Source organism: Artemia franciscana, chromosome 5, assembly GCF_032884065.1.
Source record: "Artemia franciscana chromosome 5, ASM3288406v1, whole genome shotgun sequence".
Lineage (NCBI taxonomy): Eukaryota > Metazoa > Arthropoda > Branchiopoda > Anostraca > Artemiidae > Artemia > Artemia franciscana.
The window spans coordinates 42145603-42164048 of record NC_088867.1 but is presented as its reverse complement, the minus strand read 5'-3'; the positions used below and the strand labels follow the sequence as shown (position 1 = coordinate 42164048).

At 34.8% G+C, this 18446-nt stretch overlaps 1 protein-coding gene across 1 annotated transcript in view; it reads right to left on the bottom strand.

The window, feature by feature from the left end:
- Positions 1–1613: 1613 nt before the first annotated feature.
- The window catches only part of LOC136027430 (uncharacterized), a 114463-nt gene continuing 97630 nt past the window's right edge, over positions 1614–18446 (bottom strand). The window contains exons 8-11 of the mRNA XM_065704700.1: positions 14582–14719; positions 7659–7754; positions 4514–4606; positions 1614–1761 (exon numbers count right to left, since the gene is read on the bottom strand). Coding sequence (XP_065560772.1) covers positions 1642–1761; positions 4514–4606; positions 7659–7754; positions 14582–14719 — 447 coding nt within the window. The 3' untranslated portion in view covers positions 1614–1641. The remainder of the gene's footprint in view (positions 1762–4513; positions 4607–7658; positions 7755–14581; positions 14720–18446) is intronic.

The following is an 18446-nucleotide window of genomic DNA, read 5'->3' as shown; positions in this document are numbered from 1 at the left end:
TTCTCAGAAAAATATATCTAAGTTCTTTCTACTGAATTGATTATTCTATTCATTTCACCAGAAGTTACCTTTGAAAAGCTATGTCTGTTGATAATTCAAAACAAGAAGATAAACTCACACGTGGCTTCCCACTTATCTGCTACGATAAATTATAAAATATCAGATTGTATCTCAGACGGAAATTGCTATGTTCAAGACCAAAACTACCTGAAATTGCTTCCCAAAGAGGTAAGATCATCTCTGGCTATTTGAAAAAAAAAATGCTGAAGAAGCAAATACGAAGTGGCTGATGTTCAACAGCAAAATTACCTGAAATTGCTTCCCAAAGAGGTAAGAGCATCCCTGGCTATTTGAAAAAAACAAAATGCTGGAGAAGCAAATACGAAATGGCTGATGTCCAAGAACAAAATTACCTGAAATTGCTTTCCAAAGAGGTAAGAGTATCTCTGACTATTTGAAAAAAAATGCTGGAGAAGCAAATGTGAAATGGCCGATGTTTAAGAGAAAAATTACCTGAAATTGCTTCACAAAGAGGTAAGAGCATCTCTGGCTATTTGAAAAAAAAAAATGCCGAAGAAGCAAATGTGAAATGGCCGATGTTTAAGAGAAAAATTACCTGAAATTGCTTCACAAAGAGGTAAGAGCATCTCTGGCTATTTGAAAAAAAAAATGCTGAAGAAGCAAATACGAAGTGGCTGATGTTCAAGAGCAAAATTACATGAAATTGCTTCCCAAAGGAGTAAGAGCATCTCTGACTATTTAAAAAAAAAAAAAAAAATGCTGGAGAAGCAAATACGAAATGGCTGATGTCCAAGAACAAAATTACCTGAAATTGCTTCCCAAAGAGGTAAGAGCATCTCTGACTATTTGAAAAAAAAAATGTTGGTGAAGCAAATGTGAAATGGCCGATGTTTAAGAGAAAATTGCTTCACGAAGAGGTAAAAGCATCTCTGGCTATTTGAAAAAAAAAGCTGAAGAAGCAAATACGAAGTGGCTGATGTTCAAGAGCAAAATTACCTGAAATTGCTTCCCAAAGAGGTAAGAGCATCTCTGGCTATTTGAAAATAAATGCTGAAGAAGCAAATACGAAGTGGCTGATGTTCAAGAGCAAAATTACTTGACATTGCTTCCCAAAGAGATAAGAGCATCTCTTGCTATTAAAAAAAAATGCTCTGGCTATTAAAAAAAAAAAAAATGCTGAAGAAGCAAATGTGAAATGGCCTATGTTTAAGAGAAAAATTACCTGAAATTGCTTCACAAAGAGGTAAGAGCATCTCTGGCTATTTGAAAAAAAAAATGCTGAAGAAGCAAATACGAAGTGGCTGATGTTCAAGAGCAAAATTACCTGAAATTGTTTCCCAAAGAGGTAAGAGCATCTCTGGCTATTTGAAAAAAAATGCTGAAGAAGCAAATACGAAGTGGCTGATGTTCAAGAGCAAAATTACCTGAAATTGCTTCGCAAAGAGGTAAGAGCATCTCTGACTATTTAAAAAAAAATGCTGGAGAAGCAAATACGAAGTGGCTGATGTTCAAGAGCAAAATTACCTGAAATTGTTTCCCAAAGAGGTAAGAGCATCTCTGGCTATTTGAAAAAAAATGCTGAAGAAGCAAATGTGAAATGGCTGATGTTCAAGAGCAAAATTACCTGAAATTGCTTCGCAAAGAGGTAAGAGCATCTCTGGCTATTTGAAGCTCTTCTCTACCCTTATTTCTTCGATGCATCTGTGGGGTGGTGGTAGCTAATAAACTGCCACTGTTGTCCTGAAAAAAGGAAAGAAATTGTTATTGTATCTTAAACAGAGACAACTCATGGATTTATTTAAGAAGAAGCTAGCCTATACATGGAAAATTGGCCATGCTAGAAATGAAACACAATATAGAACAATGTATATAGTTTTACTATAAGGTAGTGAAAAATAAAAAAATAACAATTTTTTTTAATATTATAAATAATAAAAGCCCAAGTATTTTGGATTCATGTCCGGAAGCATGTACCAACGAAAAAAAAGTAAAACTAAAATATTCAGCTCAAACCAAACATATTAAAAAAGTAAAAGTAAAAATATTCAACTTAGACAAAACATGCAAAAAAAGTAAAACTAAAATATTAAGCTTTAAAAAACATGTAAAAACAACACGTAAAACTTAAAGATTCAGCTTAAACAGACATATAAAAAAGCAGAACTAAATTATTCAACTTAAACAAAACATAAAAAAGTAAAAGAAAACAATACACCATACAAAAAAAAAATTAAAAAAAGAAGAAAAACACATCTAAATGAAGTCCAGTAGGATAATTCAGTTTTTTTAGCACAAGGCAAGACGTAAATAAACTATTTTACGGCCATGGTAATTCACGCAGTACTAAGTCAAAGTAGCAGTCAGATTCCACTGTTTCCAAAATACAGAAATGGCCGGAATATTCAGCTTTTGATAGTAAAATTATGTTTGCAAAAAATTTGAAGGTCAAACGAAAACCTTTCGTACGAGGAACTCTTTACTAGTAACAATTAAAAAAAAACTAGCGTCTTTTCAATGTTTATTTTCTGTTATATTATCTAATACAGTTTCTTTGGTTCTGCTGTAATTGAAAATTCCACAATCATTTGAGCAACTTATGAACAGAATTTCAGCCGAAAGAACTCCACTAAGCTGCAATTTACTAAATTATACGAAAATAAAAGATAGCACTCTTTCAAAACGCAGTAGGAATTAAATGTTTAGTTAATTAATCTTATTAGTTAATTTAAAAGAAGCGGTAGTAATGGCTGCTGAACTCATAAAACTTCTTATCCTTCAACTTTTGGCGCTTAGTTCTATCCCAACAGAGTTAAACTTAAGAACAGTCTTGATACCATTTTAAAATATGCTTTAAAAGACTATATTAGATTACTGTGCCTGTTAAGTGTTGACAAGTTAATTGCAAAACTGTTTAACAGAGTTGTCAGTTTCGTCTAATCACAAATGTTTAGCGTACAGCATTTTAGCTTGAAAAAAAATTATAGCAAGGTTGTTCATCTTACAAATAAAGATTAGAAAAACGAATAATAAACTACGACCGCTCCCCATTTTTAAATAATCATAGAAAATAATCGCGGTGAAAATTTGACTTTCTTGGTTTCTCGAGATTTTCGACAACTTTACTTTGAGGCACAACAGAGTGGTAAAAATAAGCTTTCAAAAATAAAGTATATGAACTCAGATCCTCGAAAGGCTGCAAACTCCAATAAAGAAAAAAAAAGAAAATATTCATCATTTTTAAATTATAAGGCACTGAAAAATCAATTTCTTACAATGAATCACCGTTTTATTTTCTTGTTTTTTCTTTTTTTATATTTTTTTTCTTGTTAAGGCAAAAGGCTATGGTAAAAATGCAATAGGCAGATAGATATATAAGCATATTTCAAAAGCCCGGGCACCCTATACCCGAAAAATATATACAAAATAATTAAAACTAAAGCAAACAAATTACAAAGCATACAAAAACAGAGTACAAGAAAAACAAACAACCTAATCTATGCAAAATAACCTTAAAACATGCAGTTTTTCTTCTTCCTAAGCATACATCTATATATATGTTAACGTGAATGTCCGAAATTGGTGAATGTAGACATTCACCGCTGAATTCCTGAAATACCTATTTTTTCTCCATAGATTTAGTAAGCGTTGCCAGTCGGCTTTTTCAGTTTAATTCAAGGTTTGATAATTACAGGTTAGGCTAGATTAGGTTTGGTTAGGTTGGGTTAGCTTAGGTTTTAACCCATTTCTGATACTTCTAACCAAATTTAACCAAAAACAACCTAATTGAAACTAACATAATCTAACCTAAATTTAACTTTTAGCATCATAGCTTACATAAGACTGAACAAGCTGACTCGCAAAGCTAATTGGATCCAAGCTGAGAAAGAGGAATTTCGGGTATTCACCTGTGAATGTCGACATCAACCAGATTTCGAACATTCACTGGTGAATATCAACATTCACCAGATTTAGGAGAGTCACGGTAACATATGCACCAATTCGGGTTATCATCGTTGGGTTACAGCATTGAAGAATGCCAGGAAGCTGTAAATTTATCCCCTGTTTAGGTTTAGGTTTAGTTCAATTTCGTTATCGGAGCTATACAGGCCCTCTACAATTTCAGCTTGAATATCAGAAAAAAATAAAGAATCCTTCAGAATTGAGCTAAGAGGTTGTGCGCATGACATATAAAAATACAATTGGTGTCAACAAGAATTATTAAGAAGGTTTGATGTCCTCGCAACATTATTTCGTGTCTAAAGGTGGTTCCAGCTTCAGTGAGGTTTCAGTCATTGAGGTTAGAAGTGTTATCTAGCATTTCAGTTTTATCTCAGGAAAAAATGTGGGAAAACTGAATTTTTCTCAAAAGGGGCGTTAAGAGGTTGCATGACTGAAAAAATACCGAATGTCAAAAGACATGAGGTTATTTGTGTTTAAGCATAAAAAGTGACAACAGCAATAAAAATAGCTTCGCAAAACACATTAATCTCACCGATAATCGCGGCATCCTGTCAAAGTTTATTGTCTGCTTTTTCAATTCATTTATCTGCCATTCTTTTTCTTCAAGTTTCTTAAGTAATTCGGCCTGAAAAAAAAAACTGAGAGTAAGTAAAATATTGTAATAAAGGTTTCGGATCCTTACCGTTTCCTTCTGGATCTTTATTGTGTTCCACTGAAAAAAATTCTTTCACATTCTTCAGCCTTCAGCACAGAACGACAAAAATACTACTATATAAGCACAAATCAGTGAACATTATTTAATTCAAAAAATGAATAAAAATCTGTGGTTATAGCTCAATCAAGAATTTTTCTATAATTGTTTATTTGTTAGTTCTTAGCAAAATAAACAGGCAAAATTAAACCTTGGTTCAAAAAATAAATTTCACCCCTTAAATGAAAGGATGTGGTCTATCATTCCCCATAGGAAACTTTAAGAAATACATCCCCATAGGGAATCTATCAGGCCCAATATATATTTTTACTAGATATCGAAGTTGTTTAGGCTAAACCAATAACCAACTGATCCCAATACTGGAGGACTTGCCAGGGATGAAAAATTTGTTTAATTGTTGTGAATACATGTACGAGGATACGCGGGTCTGCTGCCTATTTGACCCCATCCTACAAATTCTGTAACTATTTTATTGAGACTCATTGTGGTAAGATATGCACCATTATCACAGAAAAAAACTTGGAAACTTGCCCAATTGGATAATTGCCCAAACAGCTTGCACAATCAAACAGGACCATTTTCATGCATGTCAACGACAGGAGAAAACAAGCGTTTGCATCATCCTTGCTATTTCTTTTAGTTTTCACCTCAGCGTAATCCCCCTCCTACCTTTTACTTAAGAATCAGCAGAAAAGATATAAAAAAAATTATACGAGTTTAAAAATAAGTATATTATAATAAGTAATCAGCATCAGTTTTCTTTTTAATATCATATGCAAAACAGGACTAACAAATATGGCATATGCTATAAAAAATTATAAATCTAACAAGGAAACAGAATGAATTTCTAGTTTTAAAACCATTTCTCTCTTTACAATTAACCCCTTCTGGTAATTACTTTAACTATGCCGAAGATTGTCCTTTTTGGCTAACCGTCTGGGGCTACACGGAAAGCAGGTCGTCCTTGTCTGGGTTGGGAGGATGTCATAAATAAAGATTTAAAGGAAATGGGAACTTCCTGGGAGGGTGTAAAGAGGGAGGCTTTAAATAGATTAGGTTGGAGGAGGAGCGTGCGCAGCTGTGTTGGCCTCAGGCGGCTTGGTGCTGCAGTAAGTTATTAGAAGTAGATGTAGTAGTAGTAGTAGTATTTTTTGTTCTTAGTTTATTATCAAGGAAAACAGATACAGATGAAAATATATTTCTATAAGTGCAGATATTTTAAAATCTTATTCAAATAGAAAAAAAAAACACCACATAAAACTTTAGCTCCGTTAAAATTTAACTATATTTGTGTGTGGTAATGAACTTCTGAGATCTGCTAATCTCAGAATACTATTATAAAGACTAAAATACAACGATATCAAATTGAAAAAAAAATGCCAGAATAAGATACATCACAAACTAATGACAATATTATTTTTTATTAACAAATAAAAATCAATATGGTTTGCCTACATTACCATTTAGTCCTCCTAAATAGGGTGTTTTGTCGAGTTTTCTTCTCAATATTAACACCCAAAGTAACTTTCTTTGACACTGCTTGTTCCCAGGATTACTATCTCGTTCCTAGATACTATATCCCCCATAGCCTCAATAGCAGGTATTGTCTCCAAACTTTTCTTGCGTTGTGCCCTTTCTCTATCGTTAATTCGTATTCCGTTAGTATATTTACCTGTGAATGTCCTCAGTTTCTTCTGCTTACATACGTTGCTATTGGTTTTTAAACAGATAAACCGTAACATGTCTTACGAAGTCCGATGCTAGATCACATGTTACGAACCGGATACGACAAGTTCCTTTCTGCTCAATCGAATTCAATTCAAGTCCCCACTAATTCACTCGAGATTGATACTTTTGGTTCTTTGGCATCTTGCTTGATGAAAATCTTTCTTTCAAGTATCAAATTAAACTGACCAAAATGAAAGTCTCTAGGAGCCTTGGGAGCCTTAAAAAGCTCAAACACGTATTTTCATCGTCAATTCTTAGAATCCCGTTCAGGAGCCTACTGCATTCTTATGCTTCACATTGTTCTCTTATTTGGATGTCAACTTACCCCTTGTTACTAATGTGACTATCAAACTTTATGATAGAATACCGACTCTATACAGGACACTAACCGTTCCATGCTTAAACCTCTTTATTTTCTGTCTTGTGCTTCCTGTGGCCATCTGCTGCCCTATGCAGTAGCATATATTTTATTTCTGATCAATCGACTTATGATCTACGCAATTCCAACAAATCACAGATTCCTCATCCTCCATCAATGCGGTCGAACTTCAACCCCCCCCCCCCACTGATAGCTTGCAACATGATTCGGAATCTACTCCCAGGATTTGCACAAAGCTGCAACTCGTTGGGTATCTTCGTAAAGTATGTTAGAGAATTTCTAGTTAATAATTAATTTTTCCTCGGTTTTCCTTGCAGTTGATGTCTCTGAAATAGGTTGAATGTTTAATAAAGTTGGTGGAATCATACCCTACTCCCTTGAATAGTTTGTGATTTTGGCAATTATTAAGGGGGCGACAGGATTTTGCTTAAATTTTTTGTAGGTATTTGTTTCTCCTCTATTCCTCCAGGCCATGGAGTCTTGCAGTTTGAACAAATAAAGGAACTCAGAATTGTGAATGTTAAAGACAACCTAAGCGCTTCAATGGCGGTTGTTTCGAACCCAAGACCCCCCTCACTCCTCCCCCCACATACACATATACACATAATAGTGAAGGACATTACCTAATGTTCAAAAACCTCAATCAAAATCAGGTAGAAGAAGCTTGTAAAGCCAAAAAATGTAAAAAATTGTTTTAAAAAATGTAAGTAACTATTCATATTTTCTTCTAGACAAAGAAATACGGTGCGTGTTCTAACGCTGGAACAAAGAGGCTTTGACTGAAATCTTTTGATTTGAAGGTGAATTAGATGTATGTATGATTTTCTTGTAAAAGAATAATTTGAGTCATAGTTTTACCTTTTCGCTGCTAAGCCTGTGTTGTCTTAAAGCACTCTTCATTAAAGCCTGTCGTAACTTTTCTGGACTTGTCTCCTCAAGTATAAGGTCTGATACCTGTAAATAAATAATGTGACTTATGATTCTATTTAAATAGTTTGAGAAACCTAAAAGAGAAGGAACTTATTTTTCTAAAAAATAAAGAAAAAAAGCTGTTTCTTTCCCAAATTATGGGAAAAACTGGTTTTTGTAAATAATTTGTGGGACTCCAGTTTTGGTTCAAAGAATTTGAGGAAACTTGAGATATGAAACTCAAGTCTCAAGCTGAAAAAAAAAAAACGCCGTCCATGGCTACCGAGCAGCATCACAAAGCTAATTATACTAACAAAGAATACAAATAATTTTTTTGTATCTTTACTTTACCTTTACATTGGATAGAAGATGAAAAGAGTGATATTTGTATACTATTTTCAAAACCAGCCTATATTCTATATAGTAGCTATATAGTAGCCTTAGCTATTTTATTGCGATTGAAATAGCTCAAAAGCAAAAAATCGCTCTGTTTCCAGAAAATTTCATATTAGATCCGAATAAACTTCTAACTTTCAACTAAAATTTAAATTCAAACGCATTAACGCTAATCCAGCCCTGCCAACGCTTTGAACTAAACTGAACCAGTTATTCCGACTAAAACTGTACCACAAGAGATTAATTTGTACGATCTGAAGAGCAGGTTAAAAATAACCGTAACAAGAAGAATATTTTCGATACACTAAAACTTGAACAGATTTCCAAGTCAGCAAGGAGCAAGTAAAACATAAATGTGCCAAAAAATTTGTTTGTAATGAAAAGTTTTTAAATACAAGACCTCTAATTTGTACCGAAAAAGGTATATTTGTACCGCCAGGCAACACTGCACTCACCCTATGTTTAATTTTCTAATTATAATGGGTAACGCTGCACTTTCAGTGGTGCCGCGAGATTCCGGTTCCTATTAAGCCCTACTACGGCCCTCTATCACCCTTCGTCGTTCAATTTAGTTAATAAGGGACGATATATTCTATTGATATCATTGAGGAGCAGAGCTTAACCCAGGGAAGAACGGAATTACCCGAAAGGACCTATCGCTGTTGAAGTTATAAAACAGTGCCGTAATATATTAGCTTTTTGATGGCAGAACTTTCATAAATAGATTTTCCAATAATGAATTTTCACCAATTGAATTACTTCAAGAACAAATATGCAAGAAATATGCATCAACATTTACCCTTTTTAAATAATATTTTAAATAATTCACTCGTCTTCTCTTTATTTCCTGGCCAACTGGTTGGCACTTGGCCAGATTTTAAACCATGTGTCTGTAACAGCTGGGGTTGGGGTCAAGGTGTCGCTGATTATTTGGTTTCGAATGAGGGTCTGAGGTGTGACTCTGTTAGCTCAACCAGAGTCAGCCCAGTTCCACATGGGTATGGAGAAATCTGGGGAAGAAACATAGGAAGTGTAGGGTGATTTATCCCAATCACGAATTACAATCCCAGCCGAAGGCAGATAATCAGAAGATTTGTCCCTACGCCACGCACACCATTGGTCAGCATGCATTTTTTTTTTCCAAATTATAGATAATACACACTAAACACCAGAAATCTTTTAAATTGTATCTTAAAAATGAATTATCTTCGTAATCTTGACCATACTCAAGTTGGAAAAGCAAAATTACTATTTATATGTTCTTCTAAAATGTATCTAAGCGTTTCTACCATAAAACTATACAAAGACTAGTTGCCCTATATTATTCATTTTTTTTTATTTGAAAACTTTTCTGCGTTTCGAACTATAATCAAAATTGGAAACTTTGGAAAACAGTTAATTACAATAATTACAATTACAAAGCTCCAGATATATAACACGTTGCTCTGTACTTCTTTATAGTTGCGAAACGTGAACCTTAGAGCTGGGGAAGCTAATAACCTGAACGTCTTCCTCCACAAGTGTCTGCGTTGTATTCTTGGCCTGCGTCTTTCTAACCGCGTGTCTAATGATGTCATCAGAAGATGTGGTGATATACCACTTGTCTCAGATGTTGTCAAATCAAGACGTCTACGGTGGTTCGGGCATACGCTACGCCGACCGATGACTCGTTCAGCAAACAGTGCTTGAAATGCCAACCCCTTACGCACTGGAAGAAGAAGGCCGGAGCAAAGAAAAAGACATGGTTAGCGACAGTTAGAGCCGACCTCGGGCCAATGGGAGGTTTCAAGAAGCACGGGCATCGCTGGAATAGACATTGGATTCATTTGATCGAGCCAATTACACTTGAAAGAGAACGATAGAGGGACGCTTGTCGGCAAATTCTGGATGCCACGATGGTCCTGGACAAGGCTCGAACATGACCCACGTACAAGTAAGTACCTTAATGATCCTCGTAGTTACCATTTCTAAACAACTTAAGCTTTTTGCAGTGAAGGGTATTGGTAGGAGAAACAACGGCCAGAAGGTCTTTAAAACAAACGCATTGAATGTTAGACATACATTGTATCATTCTATTTAAAGTATAACATTGAAATTATTAAATTAAAAATTAAATTAAAAATTAAATTAAAATTAAATTAAATTAAGATCAATAAAATTAAGATTAAAAATTAAATTAAAATTAAATTAAAAATTATTAATTAAAATTACACTGTTGTTTCATTGTTTTATCATGCAAACAAAAATAAAAAATTTGGAATTTTTAACTTTTTTTTTTAACTTGAATGCTTTTTCTTATTGTGTCATAGAAAACGAAAAATTTTCTTCAAAGATGTGTTCCAAAAACTAGACTTTATTTAGCAAAGTTTTTGAGAATTAAGTTTACGTGTTTTAAGTTAGCTTTAACGTGCTTAAATTTACTTAAGATAAGCTTAAGTTAAGGTATGTTTACTTAAATTGATATTACATCGAGTAACAGTGCCACATGTATCCACTTGACAAAAGTCATCAAGCAGTCCACCAAAATAACTAATTACGGGATTCTACGTAGTTCTAGGAATTCTTCAATGGGTGTTTTCTTCTTTTTCCATTTAGTCCGAACTGCACAGTTCTAGGTCAAGAAACATTGAACGAATTGTAGCCTCTCTAGCTCAAGATTAATGATTTGTCTTCTGGTGGAGATGCTGGTACTGGGATACGCTAAGAGGAACTGGTAAGCACTCAAGCCTGAGGTCTCCTAGCAAATTCCTTCGTAGAGACAAAATGGATCCTCCAGTTGAAAAAAGTCTTTCAACAGGAGCTGAAGATGGCTAAACACAGTTATACTTTCGAAAAACTTGCCACACATGAGGGTAATCCTTATGAATACAAAAGTTCCTCCGTTTTGTCTCCTAGAAACTGCAAAACCTCTATCTTCACTTTGTTAACTGCAGAGTCAGACTATGATGAATCGCTTTCATCTTCTGAGAATTCGTAGAAACCATCACCTGACAAGTGGCTGGACTTGTTGTCATCAGGATCACTTGTTCTCATCCTTTTAGCCTCCTCAACCAACATTGTTGCAGCTGCTTCTTTCCAGCTGTCGAGGAATATTTTGTTCTTGAACATGGGCATGTTGCAAGGACGTAGTCTTTGGAGCTTTGGACGGAACCCCCTAGAAAGCTAAACTGCCGGTCAACACCATCTAGTAGTGTGCTAACCAATTGAGCTGTCATCTTTGGTGAATGCTATAAAAAGAAACATTTTTCTTTCTGAAAAAAATTTTTAAACAATTATTTACCAAATCCTGAAATCTTACTACTTTTGAGTCTTGAAATTACCTTTTTTTGAAAAATCCTTTTCTGTAAAAAAAAGTCATTCCATTGAAGTGGAGTGTACTTGGGAGAGCACTTAAAAGTACTTAAGAACTTATTGGTACTTAAGAGCTTCATGTACCGATTTATTTTACTTAAGTATTAAGTACTCCAGGAAGAATGTGCTTAAGTAAAATTCAAGTACCTTGATTTTGTACTTGAGTAGTACTTGAAGCACAAGTACTGGATGTACTTCCCAATATTGATTCCTACCCTATATCCGAAAGTCGAAGCTATGTTTCTGAAGCCGGATTTCACACTTCCATGAGAAAACGCTAAAATTCCCTTCACTTCTTTTTTGGATCTGATGTCAATTTTTTTTTGCAGACAGAAAAAAAGTTTTGCAAACAAAAGAAACCTCCCTATTTATCTTCTGGAGAAAAATTTGTTTTATATTTTCATATTTCTCCCTCTGTCATAGTTGCAGGGTAGCTGCAACCTAGTAAAGAACGGATTTCTTCCAAAATAGCCATCCATTTTTAAAGAGATGGCTGAAAAAATTAATTGAGTAAAAGTGAATTTTGAAACCAAATTTTAGCTAACAGTTTTTTTAGCCCCTCCCCTAACGTAGTGGTGGATTTGGGGTATATTAGCAAAACGACGGCAAATGACTGGATACAATTTTGCACATAAGAAACTTTAAGTACTGTAAAAACACGAACCCACGAAGCTGAATTTTACAGTGTGATATTTGATGAAACCACGGATGCATCATATACCTCACAGCTTAGTCTTTCTCTGCACTATGCTTATGACAGAAGTATTGTAGAAGACTGTGTTGGATTTATGGATCTTCCCGAAACGAACTATAAGGGTATAATAACTGAACAAAACCCAAACATTACAGGTGAAATTTTAGGCTAATGGAAGACATTGGATAAATCGTTGACAATTGTGTTGGAATGAGCTGCGCTAGATTCTGAAATGCGAGGGGCAGTATCAGGGATCCAAAAATTGCTAATAGAAGCAGCCTCTGTGGATTCACAAATCATGCATTATGATTTTTGATTGCATCATGCATTGATTATGATTGCATCATGCATTGATTATAATTGCATCATGCATTGATTATGATTGCATCATGCATTGATTTGATTGCATCATGCATTGATTTGATTGCATCATGCATTGATTTGATTGCATCATGCATTGATTATGATTGCATCATGCATTGATTTGATTGCATCATGCATTGATTTGATTGCATCATGCATTGATTATGATTGCATCATGCAATCATACAAATCATGCTCTTAACCTATCGATTTCCAAGTGCAATAAAAGCAAATACGCCAAGAAAGCTGTAGTTGGTATTAAAAAAGTTGCAATTTTTCCCAGTGCATAAGCAAAACGAAATTATGTCTTTAAAAATATTTTAAGTCATCATGTACGAGGTTGCTCATTGAGTTGAACGTCACGAAAGCGATTCAGAGATGATTTGCCTAAAATAGTTGAAGCACCAGAATTGTGTTTTCATGGCGTGACAGTTATTCATTGATAAAAGCAAATTGCTTGCTCTGCGCAATTTTAACCTGTGACACTATTATTGCTGTTTCCTGTTTGAGTGATATAACTGACACAACTCTTGTACTGAGTAAATTACTTCAGACTGAAACACTAGATTTATTTTCACCCTCAGATAAAATATCCAAAACCCTAAAGCTTTTAAATAAAAACAGAGAGAATGATGAAGTTCTCCAGATTACATTTGAAAGTGCAGAAAAAGCTACGGAAGCTATGGACGTGACTCTTTGCATTCAAAGAATGACAAAAAACAAACTTATCGATCAAACTACCCCACTGTTTCACAAGACGACCAAGGCATTGTTCACCTTTATTAGAAAAGAGCTGTTTATATTCCAGTACTAGATTAAGTTATTTCTGACAGGACCGACAGATTTTCCAATGCGTCAATGACACGTTATTCACTAAATGTGTCCCTCCCTCAAAATTTAGATTCCGCACCTGATCTTCAAACTTTTAAATCTAAGATTGAGCCAATATGTCGCGAATTTCTCTTTTGTACAAAGCAGTGAATTTTTAGCGCTGAAAATATTAAATGAGATACTTTCATTGAAGGATACCAGTTATATCCTCATTTCCTACTCTTGATTACCATCATAATTACTAAGCAATACCATATAGTTAAGCGACATCCTAATTGTTTTGACCTATAAGAATAGTCACAGAGAATGTATGACTCCAAAAGATTGTCAAGAACCATTTTTTTTGACATTACAAAGCTTAACTCACTCGCTATAGTGGTCAGAAGTGCAAAGGCTGAAAATTATGCAAAAAATATTAAAAACAATATTTTTTCTGTAGAGGGTGAGCTTTTTATTTTTTTTATGGTGGGGTGGTTTTTACTTACTATTTTTTGTACAAATATTTTTAAAACATTTCAATTTCAACGTATCACCAGATTTTAGATTGAATTTATGACCATTTCCACTACTGAAATGTGGATGAAGATTTGCTATATGTTTTCCAGAGAAATTGCCTACGGATTGTTCTGGATACCCGGCTGACTGACCGTATTCAGTGGATGAAAGATGACAAATTGCCTAAGATTGTCCTGGCCAACCGTCTAGGGTTAAACAGAAACCAGGTCGCCCGCGGTCGGGATGGGAGGATGTCACAAAGAAAGATTTGAAGGAAATGGGAACTTCCTGGGAAGGTGCAAAAAGGGAGGCTTTGAGTAGATTGGGAGAGTGCGTAGTTGTGTTGGCCTCAGTCGGCTTGGTATTGCGGTGGGTAGTTAGTAGTAGTATTTCCATTACCTAGGTACGACGCATAACTATTGAGTTACCCTTTAAATTACTGGTATTTCTTTGTTCGCAAGTTTATCGGAGCAACCTATTACGCACCCCTCACTAAAGAAAATCTTGGATCCGCCCCTGAAGCTTGCTACTTGTTCCTGTAATAATAAAAAATAACAACTGAAACGTCAATTCGACACCATGGCTGCGTCAGAAATGGCTCAGGTGAATCTTTATCCGTAAGCCGTACTATTGCCGATAACTTTTCACATGGGAATCTTCCAGCATAGATCAATACCAAGCGTTAATTAAAAGAATTATTAATGATATTTTTAGATGTTAAATAAATAGAAACATTATTTACCCTTAAGTTTTCCATCGGGATTGGCTTTAAAACCCCATATGCATCCGTGTCCTCATCAAAAACGGTACTTGTGCCCCGACTGTCTCTAACAGTTGAAGGGGGTTCTTGTTGGCCAACATCAGAGCTTGCTGATAAGAGCTAGAAAAAAGAATAGTGAAAATGAAGCAAATAAAAGTTTACATTTGTATTAGTTTCTTTCAAAACAACGAGTATATGAGTAATTAAATAGACCTAGTTCAGTTAATAAAATTAGGAATTAAAATGATGCCAAAATGTGTTCTGAAAAGGATTCTTAAGTGCTACTCTGTTTAGTGTATCTATTATTCTTTATGCTTTATTCCATTGTTGGCTGAGCTTTTTTTTATGGTGGAATTTGTTACTCAATCCTAATTTTACTTATTTTGTGAAATTGAAGCAAGGGGTACAAAAAAAACTTTACAAAACACATCAAAAATTTGTTTTTGTTACTTTTTTACTATCCGGGAAGAAGTTTCGGGGAGAGGGGTTGGAACAGACTACTCCCCCACCCGTGGATACACATTGGCCACGACTTCAACCAAAAATGCCTTAGGACCTTTAAGAATTACGTCCACTTGTTGCCAACAAATGGTTATTTTCCTACAAAAAAGCAGTAAATATTGAAGCTACAATTATATTAAGTTAGCAAGCAGAAAAACTATTTCTGAAAGTCGCTTGGTAACGTTCCTTATTTATGAGCCATTCAAACAATAACATTACAATAATTATTTCTATAAATGTAGTGCAAAACAGTCCTGTAGATGGTCAAAGTTCCATAGGATATGGTGGGGGAGGGGGCATAAGGAGTGTTCTCCTATCCCTTAATATCAAAAGAAGAAAAAACTGCCTAATTGCAAAATCATGTGGCATCCCAAGTTTTTTCGTACCTTAAAAAGGCTTTAAAAGGTTGACAAAAGTCAAAATTCAGCGTAAAAATTGAGGTATTGAGGAGGAGGCAGCCCCCCCCCCTTATATACGGAATCATTTGTTTTTTTTTAAGTTTTAGTGCTGCTCCTCACTTTCAGTTGAACTAAATTTTTTTGAATTACCAATAGCTTTCAAATTATTACGGGAACTCCGATTCTCCCCTCCATGGAAAATCCCCTACAAAAAATCTTCATGGAATGATTCTCCCGTCTTAAATCTCCCCCTTGGAGAATTCCCAAGTACAATTCCATCATTGCTGTAAATTCCCCTGTGGAAAATACTTTCATTAAAAAAAGGATTCGTTTTATTTTAGTTTCCGATCGTTTGTCAAATCATCCCTGAAATCCCTCGACCGTGGAACCTTTTCTGGAAATCCACACCAGTGGGAGTTTCCCTCGCGGAATTTTTTCCCCGTGGAGAATTCCCGCCACAGAAAATTTCCTCATGGAGAATTTTGACGCAGAAAATTCCTCCTCCCACAGAAAAATCCCCCAGAAAACTCAAACCATGCTGACAATTCCACAAAACTTCTCTACCCTACATGTCAAATTGAGTCACCAATGAGAAAGTAAGACAAATAAAAAGAATATCATATAGGAATTCAGGCAAATTCTCTCTGTACAAAATTTCATGGGAAAGCTCACACCCGGAAGCTTCTCTCCCACACACCCGCACGAAATTCCTCATCCCAAGAAATGTCTGTATACATCCTAATAACAAACACTACATGTAAACAATGGACAAATTCCATAATTTACAGCCGTTTCTCCAGAGGTTGTGGAGGGTCATGTAATCCCCAGAAGCATAGTTATTGGATCTTTCGACTATGCCGAACAAATTCGTTATCTCAAAATCTTGAATCAGGTGACTTTGGGAGAGAATATGCTTGAAAAGGGTGGAGAGGCTATTTGTCCTCTAATCTTTTTAGTCACTTAAAAGGGCTACTAGAACTTTTAATTTCCGTTCGAATGAGCCCTCCCCCAATTACATAGGACCAATGATTTGATACGGTACCCCTTGAAAAATAAATCAACATGAAAAAATAAAGAGTCACTCGTGATCTTTCTTCTGCCAAAAAAAATTCTACGTTTTTGCAGATGGGGGATTGAAACCTCTACAGCAGGGTTCTCTTGGGGGTGTTTCCTCCTTTTTTCAAAGACACCGGGAATTTTCTCAGGATTGTAGCTTTTGATGTGTAACGTTAGATTTAATGAATTTTACATACTTGGAATCAGATTAATAAAGCAAATTTGTTTATCTATTGTTATCAAAATTTTAAATTGTAGTTTCGGTTACTATTGGGCCGAGCCGCTCCTTGCTTGCAGTTCGTTACCTCAAACTGTTTGATACTGCTCAAACACAATAACCGCTGAATTTGAATAAAAAGTATTTGTAAAGAGCTTTCGAACTTTGGCTTAAAAAGCAAAGGTTGAGGAAGAGGAAGCCCCCTCAATTACGGAATAATTTCTGTTCGTTTTGAGTTTTAATATTGCTCCTTACTTTCAGATGAAAACATTTGTTGTTGTTTTTAATAAGGGAAAGAAAGTAATAAAAAGTAAAACAGTTCAAATCATCACAAAAATCATAATAAAGCCGAGAACTTGTTAGAGACAATGTGAAAGTAAGCGAAAAAAGTTCCTTAACCGCAGTTATTTCTTCTTGCATGCCTAGAGGAAGATTAACTAATTAAAATCTCTTTTAGGCACTGATTGAATAAAATAATCTGAGAATTGGGAAAAGTTGTAACTTGCATAGTCACGACTTCGCTCTCATTTACGTATTATAATTTTGTAAACAATTAACTTTATGTTCTGAATTAACGATCTTTGTAATATAGTTTCGATTAATTAATTGATTTGTAAATAAACTATATTATTAGTTTTAAACTGTACACTGAATTTTTCTTCATCGGCTTTTTTCTTTCAAATTTTCAATCCTTTCTATCTCTAGTTTGCAAGTCTTTTTATTTATCTTTTAATTTTTTTCCTTTTTCTAAACTGAGTTAGTGATATAAAAATATAATAGTAAATTGAAAAATATGTCACGTCACATTGAGTAATTAAATAAAAAAACAAGTTTTAATGTCGCTCCTTACTTTTAGTTAAAAAACGTATTTTTTATTTAATTTCTGCACATTTTTTGAATTAATGCATGTTTTGATCTTGGCTCTCCGCACATAAATAATTAAAACAAAATTTGCATATTCTTTTTTGGCTAAATGGCTTTCTCATAGTTTTAATCGGAAAGATTTTGAGAAAAAATGGAGCGAGAGAGTAGGCCTAGTTGCCCTTCAATTTTTTGATTGCTTAAAAAGGCAACTAAAACTTTAATTTCTCACGAACGTTTTCATTAGTAAAAAATATACGTAACTTACGAATTGAATTATGTAACGAACTTTCATATTCGTATGTTTTTATTGCGTACATGAGGGGGTTCATCCCCTCGTCAACACCTCGCTCTTTACACTAAAGCTTAAATGTTGTCTCAATTCCATAAGAATGACCCCTGAATCACAAAGGCTTTAGAATAAATAGTTGAAATTACTAAAAATACTTTAGCGTAGAGAGCGCGCTATTACGAGGAGGTAAACCTCTCATATGCGTAATAATTTCTGTTCGTTTTAAGTTTTAATGATGCTCCTTACTTTGAGCTGAAAAAACTTTTCATATTTACTTTTTCATTGTTTTTTAAAATAATGCTAGAAAATCCTGCGCCCCCTTCATTGAAATTCTCTTCCCCCATGACAAACTCCTCAATGGAAAGATCCTCCCACGTAACCCCCCACCCTATCAACGTCTCTCCCCCCAAACCAAAAAAATACCCCTGAAAACGTCTGTACACTTCCCAATAGCCATTACTATAATTGAACACAGTTCAAAGTTTGTAACTTACAGCTCCTCCCACGGGGACTGTGGGGGAG